Raw genomic sequence first — 21,276 nt, 5'->3', positions numbered from 1 at the left:
TTTACTCACATTGTGTGTCCATGGTTATTGTTTGTATAAAACTGAGCAGCCTAATCCTAAAATAAATTGTACATCGTATCAGGATTTGAGAGTTTTTTTATGCTGCGTAGGTACACATCCACCACCGAGATGAAACAATTGCAAATTAGGTCTATATTTCCACATCAGAGATGATTGATTATAGCTGCTTCAGGCTGCCTGACTCATAATTCATTTAACACACCATAGCGCTGCAGGGCTGCTCTGCTGTATCACTGGAGTCCCAAATAATGGTCCCTGAACCAGCAGTTCTCTATGTTCCAGATTGTGACTCAGTCTGTTGCTTGCACACAAACTCATTTCCTTGTGAGGGTCAGGAATGACGGAGGATGGCGGAACAAGTCCTCAACACCTTTTGTTTCCCCACTTCCTCGTGTGTTACTTTGAACACTCAGAGCTGAGGGAATTTGTAAACAGTGTGCATTTTCTTGGTGGTCGTCATGTCCTTGCTTGGCTGGACCAAATAATCTATAAACATTGTACGGTATAGTTGTCTTGGAGTTCTTTATACCAGCAGTCCTTAAACTTCTCAAGCTATTTCACATGAAATCCTCCCCCGAGGTCATGCCATGAAGAAATGAGCAGATAAACTTGTTTGTTGGTTAAACAGGGTTTACTTTATTTCCTGATGCCACTGCAGAAGAAGTTTGACAGGACGGTCAAAAGTCTCTCTGAGAGTTTTAAAATGTATAGTTGAGACACTTGGACTAACTTCCTTGTACATTCTCCAAAACTGACAAAAAGGCATTGGTTCCTACTGAAGACGTAAATCTTTACAAACACAAAAACATTAAGTTTTATTCCTAAAACATCTTCTCTCTGTGTTTTTTATCAAACACACAGAAGGAAATAGTGACATAATGTCAGCAAGATCAAACTGCTGTTAGAGTTAATTCTGTCTATTTATTCCGTACTGTATCTTTATGAACTGGAAAGCAAGAAAAACAATTTAATTAAATGATTATTGATTGCAAATAGAGAATCCTTCTTAAAAAAAAGACAAAGATGAATAAGCATTAGGGGAAACCTCGACCCTTTACTTTCAGGCCCTGCTTTTTTATATTGAAATGCCTCCATTATAATCCATTAGTGCTGATGTTGGAGCTGCAACAAGGACAGTGCATCTCTCATCCTGGAGCTTGCCAGCAAAAGCAGTGCTCTCTGCATTCAAGGCTGGTCCTCTTAAAAACCTGATGTGCGTCACTGGTAATTAAATTAAAACCTTTCCTATTCCAAATCCAGGCGCTGTCTGTTTTTGGGCCTGGGTACTCTCATCAACATGAATATATGAGGATTAAAAGGACAGCTTATGTCCAAACCAATCCAATAAATAAAAAAGTTTGGTTTTCAGAGCAGAACGATCATGGCAAGACGAACCTGCTGTGACAAATTGTATGAAATAATAGCCGATGCAAATGAAAGAATAGCACGCTGTTACAAGAGTTAATAAGTTGAACATTTATTTTCATGAAAATATCTCGAAACACAATATCTTACTAATTCAAAATGCATTCATCTATGATGTGCTCAGCAACAAACCTTTCTCTGAATACACCTGCATCCAAACATCGCCCCCTGCTGGGAATGCAAGTAAATTGCCCGAACGGTACGTGAGGTTTGGTGATTACATTTTACTGTGTTTTTAAAAGCAATTTTGTTCTTAATAGGGGGTGTGATCATGAGCAATATAATCAAACGTAAAAAACAAATAGAAAAAATCATATATTTTGAGACAGCCTAGTTACTGATTGACTCGATGAAAAGTGCTGACGGATAGAAGTAAACAGAAATGCTGTTTACTTCTTTATATCAGCATTTTCTGTCAGCATTGTTTTTTTTTTCTTCCCAACATCAATGAAGGCATTGTCCCTCATAAAGACTCTGTTGCAGCAGAGAAGCAAAACTCTGTATAATTCCATTTACATGACGCAACTTACACTTTTATTTGCAGAGGGCGTTTTTATCTCAAGTCCACATACGCTGGATTGAAACCCATCCCTTCTCTAAATGGTGGATAAATTCAGAGCTGTGTAGATCAGATTAGTTGTGGTGCAGATGAACCCAATCAGGTTGCAGAGGTTGGACAAGCCGTGGTAGCGGCCAAACGTGCGCTTGTAGGCCCTGTACTTGGGGTCCTGCTCTCTGAGTTTAGCGTACTCCTCCTTCTGGCTGCCCAGGCCAATCTGGTCCCCCAGGTCATGCTCCTTCTCCACCTCCCTCATCTGGAACATCACCGCGGTGGACGCCGGACCGAACCACTGGGCGTTCAGACCCACCATGACCAGCGCCACAAAGTACAGAACCATCTGCAACACAGCAAGATGGCGATGATTTACACACAGATGTGATTATAATAAGTATTTGAAATTGTGTGTGCGGGTGTGAGGTTCGACCTGCACGCTTTCCTGCCAGTCCAGCAGCTCCCTGGGGTGGTACACGGCGTAGACTGCCAGGCTGACGGCGTTGCTACCCAGCAGACAGTAGAAGTACACAGGGAAGAGCTTACTCTGCACCAGGCCAAAGGTGTGCAGACTCACCTGCCACACCAATGCAAAACCTGCAGCACAGACATCAAGATCGGACAGGGGTAAGGAATCAAAGTGTACTCCTGAATCAGGAATGCCGCTTTATTGTACCAGAAAAATTTGCGATAAATTATGTTATTGTCATTTGATGACCATTTTATGCCACTGTTATAATGATATAGTAAAAGCATAATAACGCATGTACACCCTTTCAAAAGAGCAATGAACTCTTAATTCTCAAAAATATTCAAACATTGTAATGGGATGTTTCTTTCTCAATATTCTAAATAAATTAAACAAATAAAATAAAACCACACGACCAAAACAATAAATAAAATGAAGTACAAATGAGCAATGTCTGCACAATGCACAGGTTTTATAATGGTAGGGAAAACCCTGCTGTTTATTCTGGCATCATGTGGGCTAAGATGTTGGTGACATTCTTATGAAAACAAACATACATTTAAACAAAATGGGCAATATCGATGTCAGCCAATAAGATTGAGGTCATGTCCATATATCGAACGTTAAGTCCATAATTAAAAATGATCAAGGTCATGTTCATCTATTGTCCAAAAAGAAAAAAGCGATTAACATTAACCATCTCTTCTGTTTGTGCTCTCACCTGCTATGAAGGAGACCCAGACCTGCATTCCCCAGGAGAAAGAGAGCATCAGAAGGTGTAGCACTTTGACCAAGTCCGCGGGCTCCCCCTCTGTTGCCATTGTGTCACTCTGCAAAATACAAAAAAAAAAAAATATATATATATATATATATATATATATATATATATACACACACACGTCTGTAAATATAGTATTTCAGTTATTGTTGTTTTTCCTACTGTTTTTTTTATTGCTTATTTATAATACTTGTTTTATTTTATTTTTCATTTTTTATTTTATTTATTTATTTATTTTATTTTTTATTTTTATTTTTATTTTTAGCTTGTCTTCTTCTGCTATGTCTCTTGTGTGCACTTTACTCTGCGCTGTTGTAAGTCTGCAAATTTCCCCGCTGCGGGACTAATAAAGGATTATCTTATCTTATCTTATCTTACACAATTAGCCTATGTTAACCTTTGTGTTTTGTTTACATTGGCTTTACTTCCTCATGGGGGTACCACAGACCTGCAATGCTGTATGTGTACAAATAATAATTGCCAATCTAAAACGTGTTTTTTTTGGAAATGGTGTTTTTATTCCAGACCTTATTAAACCGAAAAGCATGCAGTTTGTTAGGGGTCAGAGGTCTACCTCCCTGTTAAACCTCTAACGAACATATGACTCCAATAACAGAAATCCAAATAGACTTTTGGGGGATTTTTTTGGAGGGAATTGCTGCGTAAAAATGACTGTCAACTTCAACCACATATATACTGCACAGCAAATAATAACAATGCACTGTATTTAACCCTTAGTTTACAACACTGGGTTCAATTTTCTGTAGTTGAATTCTGAAATGTTCCATGACTTCAAAATGATGTTTATAAGCCAAAAAAAAAAATCATGAAATATTTTATCCTGATCAAAACAACTATACACTGTTTTTTTTAGCTGTTAGATATGGCAGGAACACACACACACACACACACACACACACACACACACACACACACACACACACACACACACACACACACACACACACAGAGATAAAGGTCTTGTGTATCTTTTCAGCCTGGTCCTCCACACATGCAGCAGACCTGATAAGTCTCCAGAATGAGATAACAGAAGGTAGAGCAGAGAAAACACATTTCAGAATTCACTGAACATTACAGTCTACACCTGCTTTGCATGTGGTGATGAAGAGAAATAGCTGAAAGAGAAAGAACCTACACTTTCTGTCATCAACAGCTAACTTTAAGACTGTTTCCATCTGGAGCTGACAAGCTAACCAGCTTTAGCTTCTGAGCTTAGAGGAGAGTTACACAAGTTTGATGTCGTTTGCAGAGTTGCTCACTTCAATAAGCATTTTCCGCCATGAGAGACACAGTTATCTCACTACACGTTACACAAACATGCACGTACCTTGCTTTGCTTCGCCTCTGTCGGTAATGTTAATTAGCACCGCCTAATACAAATGAATAATAACATAAGTATGGTCCAAGGTCCAGCAGAGCCACAGCCGTTTCCTCTTCTTCGCCACTTTCATATCATTATGTCAACAAGCCCCGCCCCCTCAAGGCGAGACGGACCAATGGGATTCTTTAAAAAATGAATATCTATTTAATTACGTCCATTCATGGATTTGGGGTCTATGTTTCCTTTCACAGTACCTCCCTTCCTTGGGTTTTACTCTCTAGCCAAATATGTGACGAGCAGCTTGCTATTTTGATGAAGACCAGAAGGAAGCACTTTTTTGGATTACGTAACATTACTATAGTCGATTATATATATATATATATATATATATATATATATATATATATCTATATATATATATATATATAGATATATAATATATATATATATAATATATATATATATATATATATAGATATAGATATATATAATATAATATATATATATATATATATATAATATATTTAAACGAAAATATATCTTATATATATATATATATTATTATTGATTGTTATTATTAAAGAGAAGGAAGCCACTTTTTTGGATTATATACTATATATATATATATATATATATATATATATATATATATATATATACGATATATATATAGATATAGTATTATATTTAAACGATAAATAAAAAGTATTATTATTATTACTATCATTATTATTGTTATTGTTATTATTAAAGTATTATTATTCTTATAGTATTATATGATAATGAATAATTGATAACTTTAAACTAATAACTTATTATTATACCACATTATAGCATTATATTTTGATGAAGACCAGAAGGAAGCACTTTTTTGGATTACGTAACATTATTATAGTCGATTATATATATATATATATATATATATATATATATATATCTATAGATATATATATATATATATATAGATATATATATATATATATATATATATATATATATATATATATATATATAATATATAATTTATATAATATATATATATATATATATATAAATATATCGAACTATATATATATATATATATATATATATATATATAGTTCGATATATTTAAACGATAAATAAAAAGTATTATTATTATTACTATCATTATTATTGTTGTCATTATTATTGTTATTGTTATTATTAAAGTATTATTATTCTTACCAGTATTATGACTGATAATGAATAATTGATAACTTATAATAACTTGTGATAATACCACATTATTTATCAAAAATTTCGATTTTATTTTAGATTTGAACATAACTTTAATGGGCTTCTATTTTCTAATATATTATGATTGCCTTTATTGGATAGTACATATCACAGGATGACACAATTTGTATGTTCTTTAACTCTTAAAGAACATATATTATATTTAGAAATTGACACTCTCAGCGTGAGTATTTATACATGAGGAGGTTTCATTTATTTTTGTGGCACATACTGTCAGACTTACTTTATATTCTACATTTTAACCTCGAGTTGATGTGGATTAGACCTTTTCATATATATTTGGGGGGAGAATAATTTTATCAGTGGGCTTGAACATGATAATATATCAGTTTATGAGTAGTTGTATAGTATGTGTATTTATTGTCTGTGTAGTTGTATAGTATGTGTATTTATTGTCTGTGTAGTTGTATAGTATGTGTATTTATTGTCTGTGTAGTTGTATAGTATGTGTATTTATTGTCTGTGTAGTTGTATAGTATGTGTATTTATTGTCTGTGTAGTTGTATAGTATGTGTATTTATTGTCTGTGTAGTTGTATAGTATGTGTATTTATTGTCTGTGTCTGTGTAGTTGAGCTGCTGCAACACTTGAATTTCCCCCATGGGGATCAATAAAGGAATATAATAATTATCTCAGTTGGATAATCCATACAAAGTTTACATTTTCCAGTTAAATAAAGGTTGCCAGTTCAGCTAAATAGGATTATTTATTTTTACTATTCTGAAGCAAAGTGCTGGTTGGAAACTTGATTGCCAATACAGAGCACCACAATTTAACAGACATGGTCATTCATCCACACATCTATCAGGATGTCATGTTTGCACCATCACCAGAGGATTGAGTTCATCTAGAAGGCGAGGTCCGCTATTGGATACAAAACGCTGCCAGTCTTCACTTTTGAGCCAATCACAAACCGGTCAAATTCCCAACCAACCAATCAGCGGCGGCCCCAGAGAGGCGTAGTACCCGGATGGAGATGAATACACAGAGCATCCTCCGCTGCTGACATCTCTCTGGTAAGACAGACAGTCACATCATTACGCAAATGATAAATAATACAACCGTAATACACGAACTGCGCACTTCAGTTTTGCCTTAGAAGTTGTTTATCAAAAGCTATTTTTAAGTCATACATTCTTTATTAACAGGCTAGCTGTTAGCCAGTTAGCTTGCTAGCGTTGTAGCAGTAGCTCATTGGCGCTTCAGCACAAGTGCTTTTCTGATCCTCTGTGACCTAAGTTGATGTGTTCGGCTGCAGCTGATAATTCAGGTTTTACTACATATATTGGAGACGGTGTAAGTTGTTATTATCCACGAGAAAAAGGTGAATGTTTTCACAGGACTGTTAGTTTTGGTCCAGTGAATTAAACGTTACCTGCCTTTGAGCAAGGTAAGCAGCCATTACTGGTTAACAATAATGTGTGAATGATTGTCTTCTAACTAGCTATAACTAGTCACAACACAATAGCTGCTTGTGTAGGTGGTGGCCCAAAACTGTTTCTATTTCAAATGTTTTAGTAGTATAGATGCAAAGCAATAAAAAAAAATACTGTGAAAGTATCTGGCAATGTATATAACAGTTCTTTGGTTTGTTTTTCTTTTTTTTTTCAGATACACAACATTCAAAATGGGGCGCAGAAAGTCAAAGAGAAAGCCACCTCCAAAGAAAAAGATGACTGGCAACTTGGACGTCCAGTTCACTTGCCCGTTTTGTAATCATGAGAAATCATGCGATGTCAAAATGTAAGTAACTCAAAAAATAAACAGAAATACAAAGAAATGCATCATGAACCACATAACTAAGAGACTAACCGTTTTCCAGGGAACGAACCCGCAACACAGGAATTATATCATGCAGTGTTTGCTTGGAGGAGTTCCAGACTCCAATAACCTGTATCCTTTCTGACCAATTGTTTTGTGAAATTAAATGATGTATAAAGTCAGGTTTAAAAGCTATGAGGCAAGTGGTTCTTTTTCTGGAATGCCCCTTAACCCTGTTCCCATCAGATCTGTCTGAGCCAGTGGATGTTTACAGTGATTGGATAGATGCCTGTGAAGCAGCCAATCAATAGTCATGTTTTTTTCTGTCACTCTCTCCTTCTCTCTAACCTCACTTATTACATTTCACCCCCTGTGATTGGTCCATTAAAGTCACCCCTGTTCAGCCAGCACAATGTAGCAAAATCTTCATAAACTATAGAAGCATTATGTTTTTGCATCACATGCTTGTCAGTTTAATTTTGCTACAATGTGGCCTGCTGAGCATGACACGTTCCTCTGGCTGGGCCAGAGAGTTGCCATGTTGTTTTGTCTACATCACAGTTCTCACTGGAAACGTTTAAATGTGTTAGTTATTAGTTTATGATGAATTCTGCTCTTTTGTTTTGTATTTTTAATGATTAGATCATGATTTTTTTCGGGACTAAATTGTCTAATAATTCAATTTTCAAAATGTAACTGACTGAAATTTCCATCAGTGTAAAACATTCCATGTCCTCCATCAGTGTTCTTTGTGTTTATGGATGAAGAAAAGATAATGACTCTCTTGTCTCTAGGCGGTTGTAATTAGTACACGATAATGACACAAGTGTTTTACTTTTGTAGAAGTAGTTGTTTAGTTTCCAACCCCGTCTCTGATGCACTGAAACATTTTGTTGGTTTAGATTTCTTTTTAACTGCCAAATCTTTTCGAACCTTTTGTTTGTTGGACCAGTATATATATATATTTGTACTGCTAGATTTTATTATTTTCCTTTTTAAAAATCACAATCATGTTATTTCACTACTTGTGTGTATTTTTATGGATAAAATGAAATCAGAACCATATTTTTCAAGTGTTTTTTTTTATTGCACAATGTCATGTTTAGTGAACGCGTACACAAATAAAAAAAAAAAAAAAAAAGTCAAGAGGTTAGCAAAAATGGAAAGTTTGAACAATGTTGTAACAAAGCCAACACACTAAAGTGAAATGTTACCATACATTCTCTCAACATTTTTGACATTCTGGATATCAAAGGGAACTAAAAACTCCATTTGATTGAATAAAAAGGGAATGTTTAGTGGTTTGATGGATTAAAAATACAGTAAGTGTACATGTGCTGTTCCCCCACTAGATGGCACACTGCTACATGTCCTCCATCATGGCTGCGATGCCTTTGTTGCTGAACGACAATGAACAATTCAGGAGCTTCAAACTATTGGTCCATTCAGCACATGAACACAAACATGAAACTTATTTAACACCTAATTCTGACATTAATTTGAAGCCAATACATCTGTAGGTTTCACAAAGAAATGCAGAGGTTTTGATGTGAAGCACTGGACCACAGGAGCCCAAGACTCCTCTGTAGCTTTGTAAATGCGTATTTCTACCTTCTAATGTGTTGAAAGAGAATCCCGTAACAAATAGAGCCTGACCTGCCACTAACATTACATTCAAGACATTCGGTGGGTTTAACAGTATGATGCAAAAAAATTTAAAACAAGAATCTCATCTGGATAATTTCCATGATTCCCTTAGCAGTTATCAGGGACTACAGGCACCAGGGTCTACTTTGATATTGACATTTACTGACAGCGGTAGATTAAGTACTCCAATACTTTACTTGTGTAAAGTATACCATCAATGTCATGCATTTCAAATGTTTAGGGTTGCAACGAATGTCTTGTTTGTTTATCTTTATATATGAAGCTTCATTTTCAGGTTTTTCGAAATGTCAGAGTTTATGACATCATCACCCTCAATAAAAAAAAAAAAACTTGAACAAAATCCTCAGTTTGAAAAAAGTGATTCATAGAATTAAATAGTTTTTTTTACTTAAATCACCTTCCTTTATCGAATATTCCTCGTTAGTGTGTGACACCTTCTGTGTGCTGCAAGCGGGTGAGCAAAACGGAAATGTTTTTGAAAGCTAAACGACAACAAATATGAATTTAAGTAGAATATTTAGATGGATAAATATGTGAATTTAGTAAATAATTACATCCATCTTTTTTTCAATACATCTTGATTTTTGGACTTAACTCTGACTTAACTCTAGATTTAAAACCTTTTTCTTTTTTTTTTTTTTAAATGTTGATTTTAGAATTTGAAAGTCAGCGTTAGGAATGAAGCTTCAAACTATTCGGTACTACCTTAGAAATGTACGCAAAACTTATTAGCAAATGTACGTAAAAATCAGTGCAGAAAAATGGCCCCTGTGAGCAATATTATTATTATTATTATTATAACCTCATTTTTTAAATTTGAACTATATCTGAGAAATAAGCGCAGTGGAGTAAAAAGTACAATATAATCATCTGAGTGGCATCAAATAAAAATACTCAAGCAAAGCACCTCAAATTTGTAGTTATCAAAAGTACTTTGTTAAATTCCACTACTGCTTACTAACGGAGCCCAAGGTGAACAGCTAAAAGCCAAAAAGAAACATCAGGACAAAGACTACTGGTGACTAAGGTTACCCTAACTTCAAACTATATATATCAACGCCTACATTTGCTTCTGTACTTTATCGAAAGCGTCTGATTCTTCCTCAATACTTCCTTAAAAATGTGCTCATGCACACAAAGCCATGACAGCGCGGGTGCTCACAAAACAAAGCAATGTACGCACAAAGCTGTGAGCCTCAGTCTGTGGAACCCCCAGGAGTTTCTGTGTCATCCCGAGGTGTGGTAATCCCCAGAGCCTGCGGTGCTCCCATGTGGACTTCGGGTTCCGGATGGGTCAAAAGGTTCAATAGCACCAACCATTTGTTTTCCTTTCAGGATGAATTTAAAATTCTGCTTTGTCAGTGCTTAAACTGGATCGGAAAGGAAGGGAGGTGAGGCAAGGGGTGTCAACAGTTAAACATCTCTAATTACAATTGAAGTATAAAAGACTAGCAAAAAAAAAAAAAAAAAAAGTATAAATAGCAAAGGTCATTAAATGTTGAGTGTTGCTTGTGTATTTTTAGCAGAAACAAAATCCATCAGAGCAACGAGATACAGAGGTTGGCCGCTGCATGGAATCTTTGACGTAAGGTCAGTGCAAACACTATTCTTTTTTTGTTCTTTTACTCACGGAAAGACAAACAATAAAATTCCTAAGAGTAAAAGTAAGTTTGGAAAGAGACGTGGAACGGAAACGGCGGGCACGTCAGTCGGCGTTAAATAAAAGTCTGGGAGGTTTGCTCGTCACAAAGACAGCTGTCGATGGTTGTCTGAAGTTAAGCAAAGAGGAGGGAGGGGGTTGGGGGTGGATGAGGGTGGGGGGGGGGCTGTGGTTGTCTTAGTCAGAGTACTGGTTGTAGCCATCGAACTCGGCCTCGCTCCCGTTGTAGGGGGCCTCAGTGGGGTTGGAGCAGTACTTGTTGTCGTAGACCTGGCGCTGCAGGCCGTAGGTGGTCATGCCCTGCTGCGAGGCCACTTTGTTGGTGCCCATCTGCAGGGAGATGGTGGTGGTGTCACAGTTCTCCAGCTCCAGCTTCTTGTCGAAGATGTGCCTCCTGGTCCCCGGGGCTGTCATGCCGGCCTGGGAGGGGGGGACAGAACGAAAGACGGAGGGCAATGTGTTGAGTTTCTTGAGCAGTTGACTAAACATGTACATTACCGTTCAAAAGTCTGTTATAGTGGCGTTTTTCTTCTCTCCTTCAATAATGGCTATTTTAACAGATCTTTATTCAGACAACATTTGTATTACTTACATTTCTAATAGTTTGGGCCCCAAAAAGGATAATTAAATGATTAAAACTTCCATTTAGTCAATGTCCCTACAGTGTTGCATGACATGGGGAACTCTGTTGTAACTTGAATTTTGAATTTGTTTTCCTGTCCAGAAAAGCAATTGGCCCAGAACTCTGTGCAAACGGGCTCTAAATATTGTTGGATGCCCTCGGCAGTCTAATCAGTGGTTGGATTGAACAGGTTTGAACTGTGATTTGTTCAGCTGACCTAACACTAGCCTTCTATTTATATTGTAAAGTTTGAAAAACTGAAAAAATAATTTGATAAAGAAACACACCTGCTAATATTCCAGCTTGTTATAAGATGCATTTGACACTAAAACAAACCGGTTCTTATTTAAATATGTGATATGTTGATGCTAAGCTTCCAGTTTCTTTTACCAATGACTGGGGATCTTTTCTTTTTTAATGGTTGCTCAGAGGGATCTTTGTCTTTTTGTGCCCTTTCAATTATCACCGTTTTATTCTCAGTGTATGAAACAAACCCTTCATACAAAATCACAATTGTAAAGAGGACTTTTTACAACTTAAAACCTGAAACAAGCTTTTGTCGCAGGAGAATCCAAACATTTGAACAGTAGTGTATACTAAATTGAATAAAAGAATAAAGCTGGTGACGTATATTTTTCTTGCAGTGCTTATCCCATAAAAAGACCAAAAACAAAAATAAATTGATCCTACTAACAAGTATTATCTGTGTATCTACAGCCTCATGGCTTCCTACTCTGTGCCATTGTTGTCCATCAGTGAGCCACATCTTTGCACTGTGTGACATATTTCTTTATCATGATGGCCCTGTGGATCATTTCTGTCAATCCCACATTAGCTGCCACATTCCAAATGTGTTCATTTTGATAAACTTTCTCAACATCTTATTTATTAATGATAGCCACCTTAGTCAACCAACTGTTTAAACTCATCGCTGCTTGACTGCTTATTGAACTTTGCATTCACTCTCAATTGCACCACAGCGTTTGTTTGGGTGTTTTCATGGGATTTGTAGACAACAACAAAGAATAGATTAACAGAAGTCTTGCCCTTTTAAATATTAGTGTAAAATACAAGTATCTCCTCACCTGGCTGGCTCCCTTGTTGGTGCCCATCTGTAGGCTGATGGTAGATTGGTCCAGTGGGTTCTCCATGGCCATCTTGGAATCATACAGATGGCGCCGTGTACCATAGGAGGTCATGCCCTTTTGGCTGGCGAGCTTGTTGGTCCCCATCTAGAGACACAGCGAAATGAATAGAAAGTTACTGAGCTGAAAACACACCGTTTGTCTTAGGACACAGGTCGCTTTGGGCAGTATCTTTACGACTGAAAACGTATTTAAGATCACACCTATGATGGCAAATACCACATGAGTGTTTTATCATTCTATTGTACTTCAATAATCAAAAGCAGGCCGGGCGAGAGAAGACTCAATAAAGAGGTTTCTGTGAAGATTTATTGCTGGACACATGCACCTACAATCCTATAAGAAAGTGAGGTCATAAAAGCAGTAGATTCCAGGTTTATATATTGCTGCTGCTCTGACCTGCAGGCCGATGATGTTACGTCCCTCCTTGAGCTTCTCCGGAGCGAAGCGCCGCTGATGTTTCTCAGCGTACTTCACTCCCAAGTCGTACTTGGAGTGGAAACCTTTGGACTTGGCCTGAGAGAGTAAGAGAGAGAGAGAAAGAGAGGTGGCAGAGACAGAAAGGAAAATGGTGGTAATAAGAGTGCATTCTTCGTACCCATATTGCTTTTATTATTCTTCTGCTGTTGCCATATTGTAGTCCTACTCTACGCAACAGAAAGCACTCACACAGGTAGGCTGGTGGTTGCAACCTGTATGTAATTAACAGGATATACTTGTGTACATCTTTGTTAATACTCGTAGTTTTTGTAGTCTAAAACAGTTACTAGTGTTTGTTGTTGATTGCACCCTATTCTCTCATTCAGTAACATTCAGAGGTGAGGAAAGCACCAAAATCAGCCTCTCCTACAACAGATGTGTTGTAGGAGCGTGTGTGTGTGTGTGTGTGTGTGTGTGTGTGTGTGTGTGTGTGTGTGTGTGTGTGTGTGTGTGTGTGTGTGTGTGTGTGTGTAGCTGCCCTCACCTTTCCAGCCAGAGCAATGAGCGTGCTCTGGACCTGAGTGTGGTTGACGTTCTCAAACAGATCGTTGGCCTCGAAGATGTCATCTGGCCTCAGGCCGTACTCTGTGATCGCGCGGACAAAATTCCCTATGTTTTCCAGCTGAGGAGAAGAAAAAAAAAGAAAAAGAAGACAACGGAGCTAGTTGAGAAGAGTTTCTATTTTGGCATCTGACGTAAAGTCCTGAGCAGAGATGCACCAATACGGATACCAGATGTCCGTTTCGATACTGAGTCCAATAGCTGGATCTGGTACTGGACACCGTTCAGTTCATCTTTATCCATGTATTTATTTGTAACATTTAGTTTTACAAAGTTACGAAAGTGATGTTTAAATCAAGCTCTGGCGTTGTCTTAAACATAAAATAATAAAAATAAATGAGGCTTGAATCTTATTAATTAAACCCTGGTATCGTATCGGTACTCAGTATCGGTGAATATCCAAAGCCCAGGTATCGATATCTGTATCGGGACTGAAAAAGTTGGTTTGGTCCTACAACTAATTTAACATTTAAGGAAATGTGTCCTTTTGCTTTCTTGTAGAGAGTTAGATAAGAAGATCTGTACCAAATCTATCTGTATGATAAATATGAGCCTAAAGATAGGAGCCAGTTAGCTTAGCTTAGCTTAGCTCAGCACAGAGACTGGAGACACGAGGGAATAGCTAGTGTTACCTAATTATCGGTGCTGTTAGGCTTTGTTCTTCTTGGACAGAGCCAGGCTACCTGTTTCTAAGCTAACTGGCTACATAGCGATAACTTCGTATTGGAACAGGCAGACAAGATAGTGGGATTGATCTTTCCATTTGATTATCCTCTGCCAGAAAGTTAATGAGCTTATTTCTAAAAATGTCCCAATTATTGCTGTAATGTTGTGATTAAAATTTAGTGATGACACTATAAAGAGAAAAATGACATCCTTGTATGTTAAATGCCAATTGCTGAATATTGAAAGCATCTCATCTGTGCGTTGCCCCTCATAACTATCGACTCTGTCTGACTGTGTGCATTCCTTTGTTAATTATCAAGTGTTTTTTTCATTAATAACAAAATTATTTTAACCAGGTTCCACATGCTCTGGAGAAGGACCCTGACTTTAAGAATCAGAGGGTTCTTTCTTTTTTTGCATTACCTGGTGCCAGTTTTGACTGGAGGTGCTGATCTTTCTCACAGAACCCGGATGGAGCACGTTAATGAGTCTAAAAAAAGGAGACACAAAGTTCAAGAAAGTTCCATTTTTAAGAAGCCATCTCTAATAATGATAATAACAGAAACATTTGTGTTATTAAAAAGGTTGATTTAATGTTTGTTTCCGTGCTACAAGCGTCCTCTCCGCCCTCCCGCTCACTCACTCGCACAGCAGGACTCCATCCTTCAGGCTCTCCATGAAGCCTTCCCCAATCCTTTTGCCCGTCACATCCTGAATCCACAGCTTCAGCTCCTCTTCCTTCTGGTGGTCGTACTTCCCTGCCAGCTGGGGGGGGGGGGGGTCAGAGGTCATACGTGAGATTGTACTTTGTGTCTTATGTGCAGTTTTATTTCAAAACCACAGAGCCCACTCTCTCTCGGGAAACCTTTCAGTCGCTTCAAGTGAATTTTATGAGCAATGGAAAACAGATGAATAATCATTTCTTTAATAGATGCACAATTCACCACTTTTAACATTAAAAGTGTTAATGTAGGCACCAAACCGTGTCAAACATTGTCCGATGGCAAATAGATACCATTCCTTATTATTCAAATGTAGCATTTTCAAATAAACGGTAACACTTTCTACAAAACTTTCTGCATCAATTCCAAAAAGTTTTCCTGCAAAGAACTATGTAATTCATTATTAATTGAAGGGGAAACATATAAAGTAGGAAAAGCTCCACTGAAACAAAAGTAAATATTAATTAATTATTCTATATTTTGTATTATTCTCCATAATTGTACCTCATAGTTTTGCATGTTCTACGGTACACTGATAAAAAGAATTACAGGTAGCAGTCCCAATCATTTCCCCTATAATTGGTAATAAATAATTTAGAAAAAAAACAGCCTGGGAAGGAACTTGCTAATTATACACACATAAAATTCTCTTTTCATAATGATTTGGGAAAAAACACAGAATTTCTTTGAGGGGTGGTGTAATAGCAGTAGAAGTGTTATTTAAAATATACAAATCTTAAAAAAAAAAAAATACATTCACCCTCAAGGTTTCACCTCAGTTAAATACAATACTTATTTCATTCCAGGTTATCAGGAACAAAAATAAACCCGGTTTCACCCATTTTTCTCATAAGAGTAACAATCCTAATCTGTGCGGTCTTTGAAAGTCTTACTGTATAATAAAAAAAAATACTTGGAGATGAGGTGAAAGGAACGGGGGGGGGAGAGGAATGAAAATGAAAAAGCCCCATGGACATTCCTGCATGGAGAAACTCGCCGGCCGCTCTCTCTCCTCTCCATGTATTTCCTTATTGGCACAAACACGTTGCCCCTAATACTTTGAATTCTGGCATTGGGGTTTTAAGGCTGCTTGAGCCAGGCCCAACCCCCACCTACTAGAAGCACACACACAGCACACACACCCTCGTCTCCTTTTCCTGAATGTTCTGCCGATAAGTCCTCACAGTCTGGGCTCGGCAGCCAACACAAACAAGTATTTGAAAGCAGCAGGGGTAGCGCAGCTTCCAGGCCATCACACCAAACTTGGGAGAAACCACGTTCCCCAAAAAACACTCCTCCCTCTCCCTCTGACTGACTGTCCTCTCCCATCGGCCCAGCTCATATTTCTCTCTCACTCTCTTTCCCCTCTCTCCCACTGGGTTTTCCAGAATCTGCCCTTTTACAGCGAGCCGAATGCTTCGCCAAACCAGGTCTGATAGAGACAGGAGAAGATAGACAGGTCCTGAGTTTGATTTAGCTGTGTTGTTGTTGTTGTTGTTGTTCTTCAGGGATGCATTCAGAGCTGCTTGTTTTCTCAGCTCATAAAAAAAAGCCATATTCATTCATAAACATGGTCCAAAAATGATAAATCTACAATCTGCTTTTTTTATTTGCAAGAGGTCACAAGGCACAAAGGCTGTTTAATCTTTATCAAATGGGCCAAATAAGATGTACAATATTTTAATGTGCAATAGAAGTGTAGACATATCAAGAAGAATCACACGGAAATCCTATACTTGAGTACAAGTACCTTAAAATTGTACTTCAGTACAGCACTTGTATTTGTTCAAGTGGCCTACTATAAGTCGGTACTGAATGTCTTGTCATGATCTTATTTATTTGCTCTTAAAATCAATTAGTTCCTTATTTAAATCAAAATGTTGCTTATCTTGCACTGTATTCTAATTAGTCAAAGTTATTGTACAGCTATTTGTGTGTAGACAGCAATTTATATTTTAGAGGTTTGGCTTCTTTGTTAAATAAAAAAAACAGTTGTATTACATATCTGTGAGGTATTGAAAAAAGGGGTAACTTTTGCTAGCGAAACTCAACACTTAGACAAACATTCGTAACGATACCCTTACTTAAATCAGGACTAAGACACTTTTGCTAAAACAAAGTGTAACAGTAGCAGAAGAAGCTACTTTTGTCTGACCAAAAGGTCACTTACTAAAAAGCTTTATTGTGCAGATTTGAGTGTGCGTTTTTTTTCCCCATTAGGTTTGATTGATTGAGTCTATAGCTCCAGCATCTCAGCTAAGTCTGATATGAGGTGAGTGTTGTTGTTTTTCTCTACTTGCTAAAACAAAAGTGTAACAGCAGCATAAGTAGAGAAAAGTCATAAAGTCAGTGGACTGCCTCAGAATGTCAATGTCAGTTACACAGCAATAAGCATCCAAAGATAGTCAAGATTAGCTAACATTAACCGACATAAATTCCTGGCCACACCACATTAAGGCTGCAGCAGCAAAACAGTGTTCGGAGTGATGGTGTGGCTGTTTATTATGAGTTCAACTTGAGTTTGTAAGAAAAAGAATGTGTTATTTTATTTCTTTAAAAATGACATAGCCTCACTATAATCTAAGGGGCCATTTGAACTATAGCATATTGCCATGTGGGGTCTAACAACAGAGCATGAGAGTCTGTATATATCTACCTGTCAGGCTGTTTGTAACTGATAAGTGGTGATCCCTCCGTACACAAACAAAGAAACAGTCCCAGTGACATCATGTCTTTGCTATGACTCCTCATGCAGTGGATCCATCGTGTGAGCCGCTGGCACGGCTTTGTCTCTGCGCCATCCGTCCCCTGTGCAACTGTGTTCTGTCAGAACAGTGTTTTGTCATCCCGGACTGCGATGTAAACTGTTTAGAGTAAGGACACTTTCTCAAGTTCCAAGTGCAGAGCCCGGTCGGTCCTTAAAAGGCCATTAGATTATGCTGATGTACCCGTGTAGTCCTTCTGCTGCGTCTCTGATGTCACGCTGCTGGAACCTATCATCCCTGCATGACCAAGAAAGACTCAAACGAAACTAATTTATTTCCCTACACTATAGAAAATACTTATTCCTCTGGCCCTTGTGTGTATAATAGAGTCGGAAAAAAGCACAGAGGTGGCAGCAAAACAGCCAGACCAGCGGCAATAACTCAAACCTCCAATTGTGACGAAGAGGCCGCTGAGTGTTGAATAGCAGTAATGAAAGGAATGTGGGTTTAATAGAGGCCAGTGCACCTCCATGTGTGGGACTAAAGCCCTGATGAGAGACGGCACTATTCAGGGAAGAGGCGACATCCCTCCAGGACAATAACGATGATGATGATCTGGAAGCTGGAACGCTCACATGCTGACCTTTCTCATCCTGAGCCGACTGTCGGCAGCTCTGACTCATCCCACTGTACAGAGTCACTACTGTCACGATACAGAAAATAACTGAGTTATATTGACAATAGCTGACAGCATGAATGCTGAGACATAGTGTTGTGTATGTTCGCACTTTGTCTGGTACAACACCAGGCTGTGGTTGAATGTAACATTTAGAGATTAAAGTACATTTACTCAAGTATTTAAGTCTGAATTTTAGGTATTTCTACTTTAACTCATGCTACACTGCGACTCAAAGGAAAATATTGTACTTTACGGATGATATTTAACATAATAACCTATTATTCAATGCATTTTTCATAGCAAGTTTAATTTAACTCCAAATCGACTCCTGGCAACATCAAAACATTGCTTACATCTTTATACATCAAAGATAATAATCCAACATTATAATATACAATTATTTAACACCTACATGTACACCGTGCTATTAATATTTCTCTACTTTTCTGTAAGTAACATTTTGAATGCCTGCCGTTCACTTAATTGAGTATTTTTTAACATTGTGGTACATTGATCCCCATGTCACTCACTCACACATTCACTCATTCATTCATAGAAGACAAAGGTGTGTCCCTTTAACATTAGACATCTTCATCCCTCAATACCAAAAAGTTCATATTCACAAACTTACTAAACTTTCACATTTTTATACGTTTCAACCAGTTTGATTTCATACAGCCAAGGTGATCAATGTCAGACTTCATCCCCTCTACTCTACAAACTAAATACCTGGCCCTTTCACAATCACACACATTATTTGGCCACTGAGACCCACTTTCAGCTCCAAAACAATCACTTCCCTCACTTTGTGATCTACTATCAAACTGTTGTAACCGGAGCTGTTTTCCCAAGCACACTGGAATGAGAGTAGAAACACATCACAGCCTTTTTTTAAAAGTGAAAATATCTGATTTAAGGTGTCTTTCTAACCTGTTCAACGACATGACTACAAAATAGCATAAACAGAGTTTTTAATGCAGCAATATCTCATAATATCTCCATATAAGGAGCAACAACCATTTTGACCACAAACCCCATTTTTAGAGTTGTGTTTAAAAGGAGCCCCGTGTTTTATTTGGTAATTATATTAGAAACAAGATGTTAAATAGTGTGACGTAGAGATTGTTTACAGTGTGCGTCATCACGCTAGCTGGCCTCCGTTGACCCTTGACCCTTGGGAGACTTGATGCCCAAGCTAAAAACGTGTATATATATTCGGTACATGAATAATGTTACACTTAATAAAAACATTAAAACAAATAAAGTGACCCTACCTTACTCTTGACCTCGGCAGAAAGCCCGAAGGCTGGTCCGCTCCTGAAATGTGTTGTCATTCTGCAGCTTCGTCTATTTACAGTAGAGCTGAGGAGGTGCTTTAAAAATGGAGAAGCAGGTTTACAACTCTCTCTTTCCGAGGAGGTGTCGGGACGCACAGATACAAAGCACCGAACAATTCCGTCGGCATCTATTTATATTCAAAAAATAAAAAATTAAAAAAGTGTTCGTCTCGGGTGCTCAGGACCTGCTCGGGAGGCTTCTCAGACAACTTTCCGACACTTTTCTGAATCTTTTTTAAACTCTTCCCATGTGTGTGCTCTCTGATTGGCTCAGGGACGCCGTCCAATCAGGACGCAGCCTCCTCTTCTGGAGGGGAGGGGGAGGGGCTGCGGGGGCTGTGATGTCACCGCTCGGGTATTAGATTTAATCAGTGTCACTTTTTCCATCTTAACTCAGGCCGGTCGGTGGATGCTTTGCACCGGGGTCCAGGAGCACTCTGCTACAGTTATGTCATTGGCATGTTCAGCTGGATTTCGGTCATGGCCTTGAAATGCATATTATAATCTATAAGTCTGTCATCATGCTACAGTCTGTCATCATGCTGACCAGCCCCAAACAGGGTCCCCATTTGATATCCCTATAAATTATATTATGTGATTTATTAAATAATACAATCATCCTAAGAGCAAAATTGGAAATAATACAGTTATATAAAAACAGCATATAAAAATACTTTTGCGTGTGCGAAATTATAATAATGGGTTATTATTATTATTATTATTATATTATTATAACAATACTAGTTACAACAATAATAATTACTGAAAGTCCCCATGTGGATATACTTTATTTTTTATTTTTATTTTTTCTATTTTTTTTTATTGTATAATATGTGTATTTATTGTCTGTTTCTGTGTAGTTGAGCTGCTGCAACACTTGAATTTCCCCCATGGGGATCAATAAAGGAATATAATAATATAACAAACAGGGTCCCCATTTGATATCCCTATAAATTATATTATGTGATTTATTAAATAATACAATCATCCTAAGAGCAAAATTGGAAATAATACAGTTATATAAAAACAGCATATAAAAATACTTTTGCGTATTATAATAATGGGTATAACTGTTTCTGTACATTTTTTATTTGTATTCTTATTTTTTATTTTATTCTATTTTTATTTTTTTGTATAATATGTATTTATTATCTGTTTCTGTGTAGTTGAGCTGCTGCAACACTTGAATTTCCCCCATGGGGATCAATAAAGGAATATAATAATATAACAAACAGGGTCCCCATTTGATATCCCTATAAATTATATTATGTGATTTATTAAATAATACAATCATCCTAAGAGCAAAATTGGAAATAATACAGTTATATAAAAACAGCATATAAAAATACTTTTGCGTGTGCGAAATTATAATAATGGGTATAACAATACTAGTTACAACAATAA

The 21,276-nt window shown here is 37.3% G+C and overlaps 3 protein-coding genes across 3 annotated transcripts; 1 reads left to right on the top strand and 2 right to left on the bottom strand.

Moving 5' to 3' along the window:
* Nucleotides 1–661: 661 nt before the first annotated feature.
* Nucleotides 662–4,717, bottom strand: tmem205 (transmembrane protein 205). The gene is made up of 4 exons (XM_054607713.1): nucleotides 4,595–4,717; nucleotides 3,190–3,298; nucleotides 2,433–2,596; nucleotides 662–2,345 (listed from the first exon to the last, which is right to left on the bottom strand). The coding sequence occupies exons 2-4, from the start codon at nucleotides 3,287–3,289 to the stop codon at nucleotides 2,043–2,045; spliced, it is 567 nt and encodes a 188-aa protein (XP_054463688.1). The 5' UTR covers nucleotides 3,290–3,298; nucleotides 4,595–4,717; the 3' UTR covers nucleotides 662–2,042.
* Nucleotides 4,718–6,820: 2,103 nt separating this feature from the next.
* elof1 (elongation factor 1) lies at nucleotides 6,821–8,690 on the top strand. Its single transcript, XM_054606906.1, has 4 exons — nucleotides 6,821–6,882; nucleotides 7,478–7,609; nucleotides 7,689–7,759; nucleotides 7,874–8,690. Exons 2-4 carry the CDS (start codon nucleotides 7,494–7,496, stop codon nucleotides 7,936–7,938), a joined length of 252 nt encoding a protein of 83 aa, XP_054462881.1. The 5' UTR covers nucleotides 6,821–6,882; nucleotides 7,478–7,493; the 3' UTR covers nucleotides 7,939–8,690.
* A 2,427-nt stretch (nucleotides 8,691–11,117) lies between these two features.
* cnn1b (calponin 1, basic, smooth muscle, b) lies at nucleotides 11,118–20,094 on the bottom strand. The gene is made up of 7 exons (XM_054606905.1): nucleotides 19,810–20,094; nucleotides 15,073–15,194; nucleotides 14,853–14,919; nucleotides 13,687–13,824; nucleotides 13,122–13,238; nucleotides 12,663–12,809; nucleotides 11,118–11,375 (listed from the first exon to the last, which is right to left on the bottom strand). Exons 1-7 carry the CDS (start codon nucleotides 19,867–19,869, stop codon nucleotides 11,133–11,135), a joined length of 894 nt encoding a protein of 297 aa, XP_054462880.1. The 5' UTR covers nucleotides 19,870–20,094; the 3' UTR covers nucleotides 11,118–11,132.
* Between the last annotated feature and the right edge of the window lie 1,182 nt (nucleotides 20,095–21,276).

The sequence above is a fragment of the Anoplopoma fimbria genome, chromosome 11 (genome assembly GCF_027596085.1).
Source record: "Anoplopoma fimbria isolate UVic2021 breed Golden Eagle Sablefish chromosome 11, Afim_UVic_2022, whole genome shotgun sequence".
Lineage (NCBI taxonomy): Eukaryota > Metazoa > Chordata > Actinopteri > Perciformes > Anoplopomatidae > Anoplopoma > Anoplopoma fimbria.
This window is presented reverse-complemented; position numbering and strand designations above follow the sequence as displayed.

What these genes read in the sequence shown, in the direction of transcription:
- tmem205 (XM_054607713.1), bottom strand. Translation starts at nt 3,289, where the DNA reads ATGGCAACAGAGGGGGAGCCCGCGGACTTGGTCAAAGTGCTACACCTT. An exon ending in CTGGGTCTCCTTCATAGCAG is followed by an intron (nt 2,597 to 3,189) that starts GTGAGAGCACAA and finishes TCTGTGCTGCAG; the next exon opens with GTTTTGCATTGGTGTGGCAG. An exon ending in ACTGGCAGGAAAGCGTGCAG is followed by an intron (nt 2,346 to 2,432) that starts GTCGAACCTCAC and finishes GCTGTGTTGCAG; the next exon opens with ATGGTTCTGTACTTTGTGGC.
- elof1 (XM_054606906.1), top strand. Translation starts at nt 7,494, where the DNA reads ATGGGGCGCAGAAAGTCAAAGAGAAAGCCACCTCCAAAGAAAAAGATG. An exon ending in AAATCATGCGATGTCAAAAT is followed by an intron (nt 7,610 to 7,688) that starts GTAAGTAACTCA and finishes ACCGTTTTCCAG; the next exon opens with GGAACGAACCCGCAACACAG. An exon ending in GTTCCAGACTCCAATAACCT is followed by an intron (nt 7,760 to 7,873) that starts GTATCCTTTCTG and finishes TGTTCCCATCAG; the next exon opens with ATCTGTCTGAGCCAGTGGAT.
- cnn1b (XM_054606905.1), bottom strand. Translation starts at nt 19,869, where the DNA reads ATGACAACACATTTCAGGAGCGGACCAGCCTTCGGGCTTTCTGCCGAG. An exon ending in GATGGAGTCCTGCTGTGCGA is followed by an intron (nt 14,920 to 15,072) that starts GTGAGTGAGCGG and finishes TCCTTTTTTTAG; the next exon opens with ACTCATTAACGTGCTCCATC. An exon ending in TCATTGCTCTGGCTGGAAAG is followed by an intron (nt 13,239 to 13,686) that starts GTGAGGGCAGCT and finishes TTACTCTCTCAG; the next exon opens with GCCAAGTCCAAAGGTTTCCA.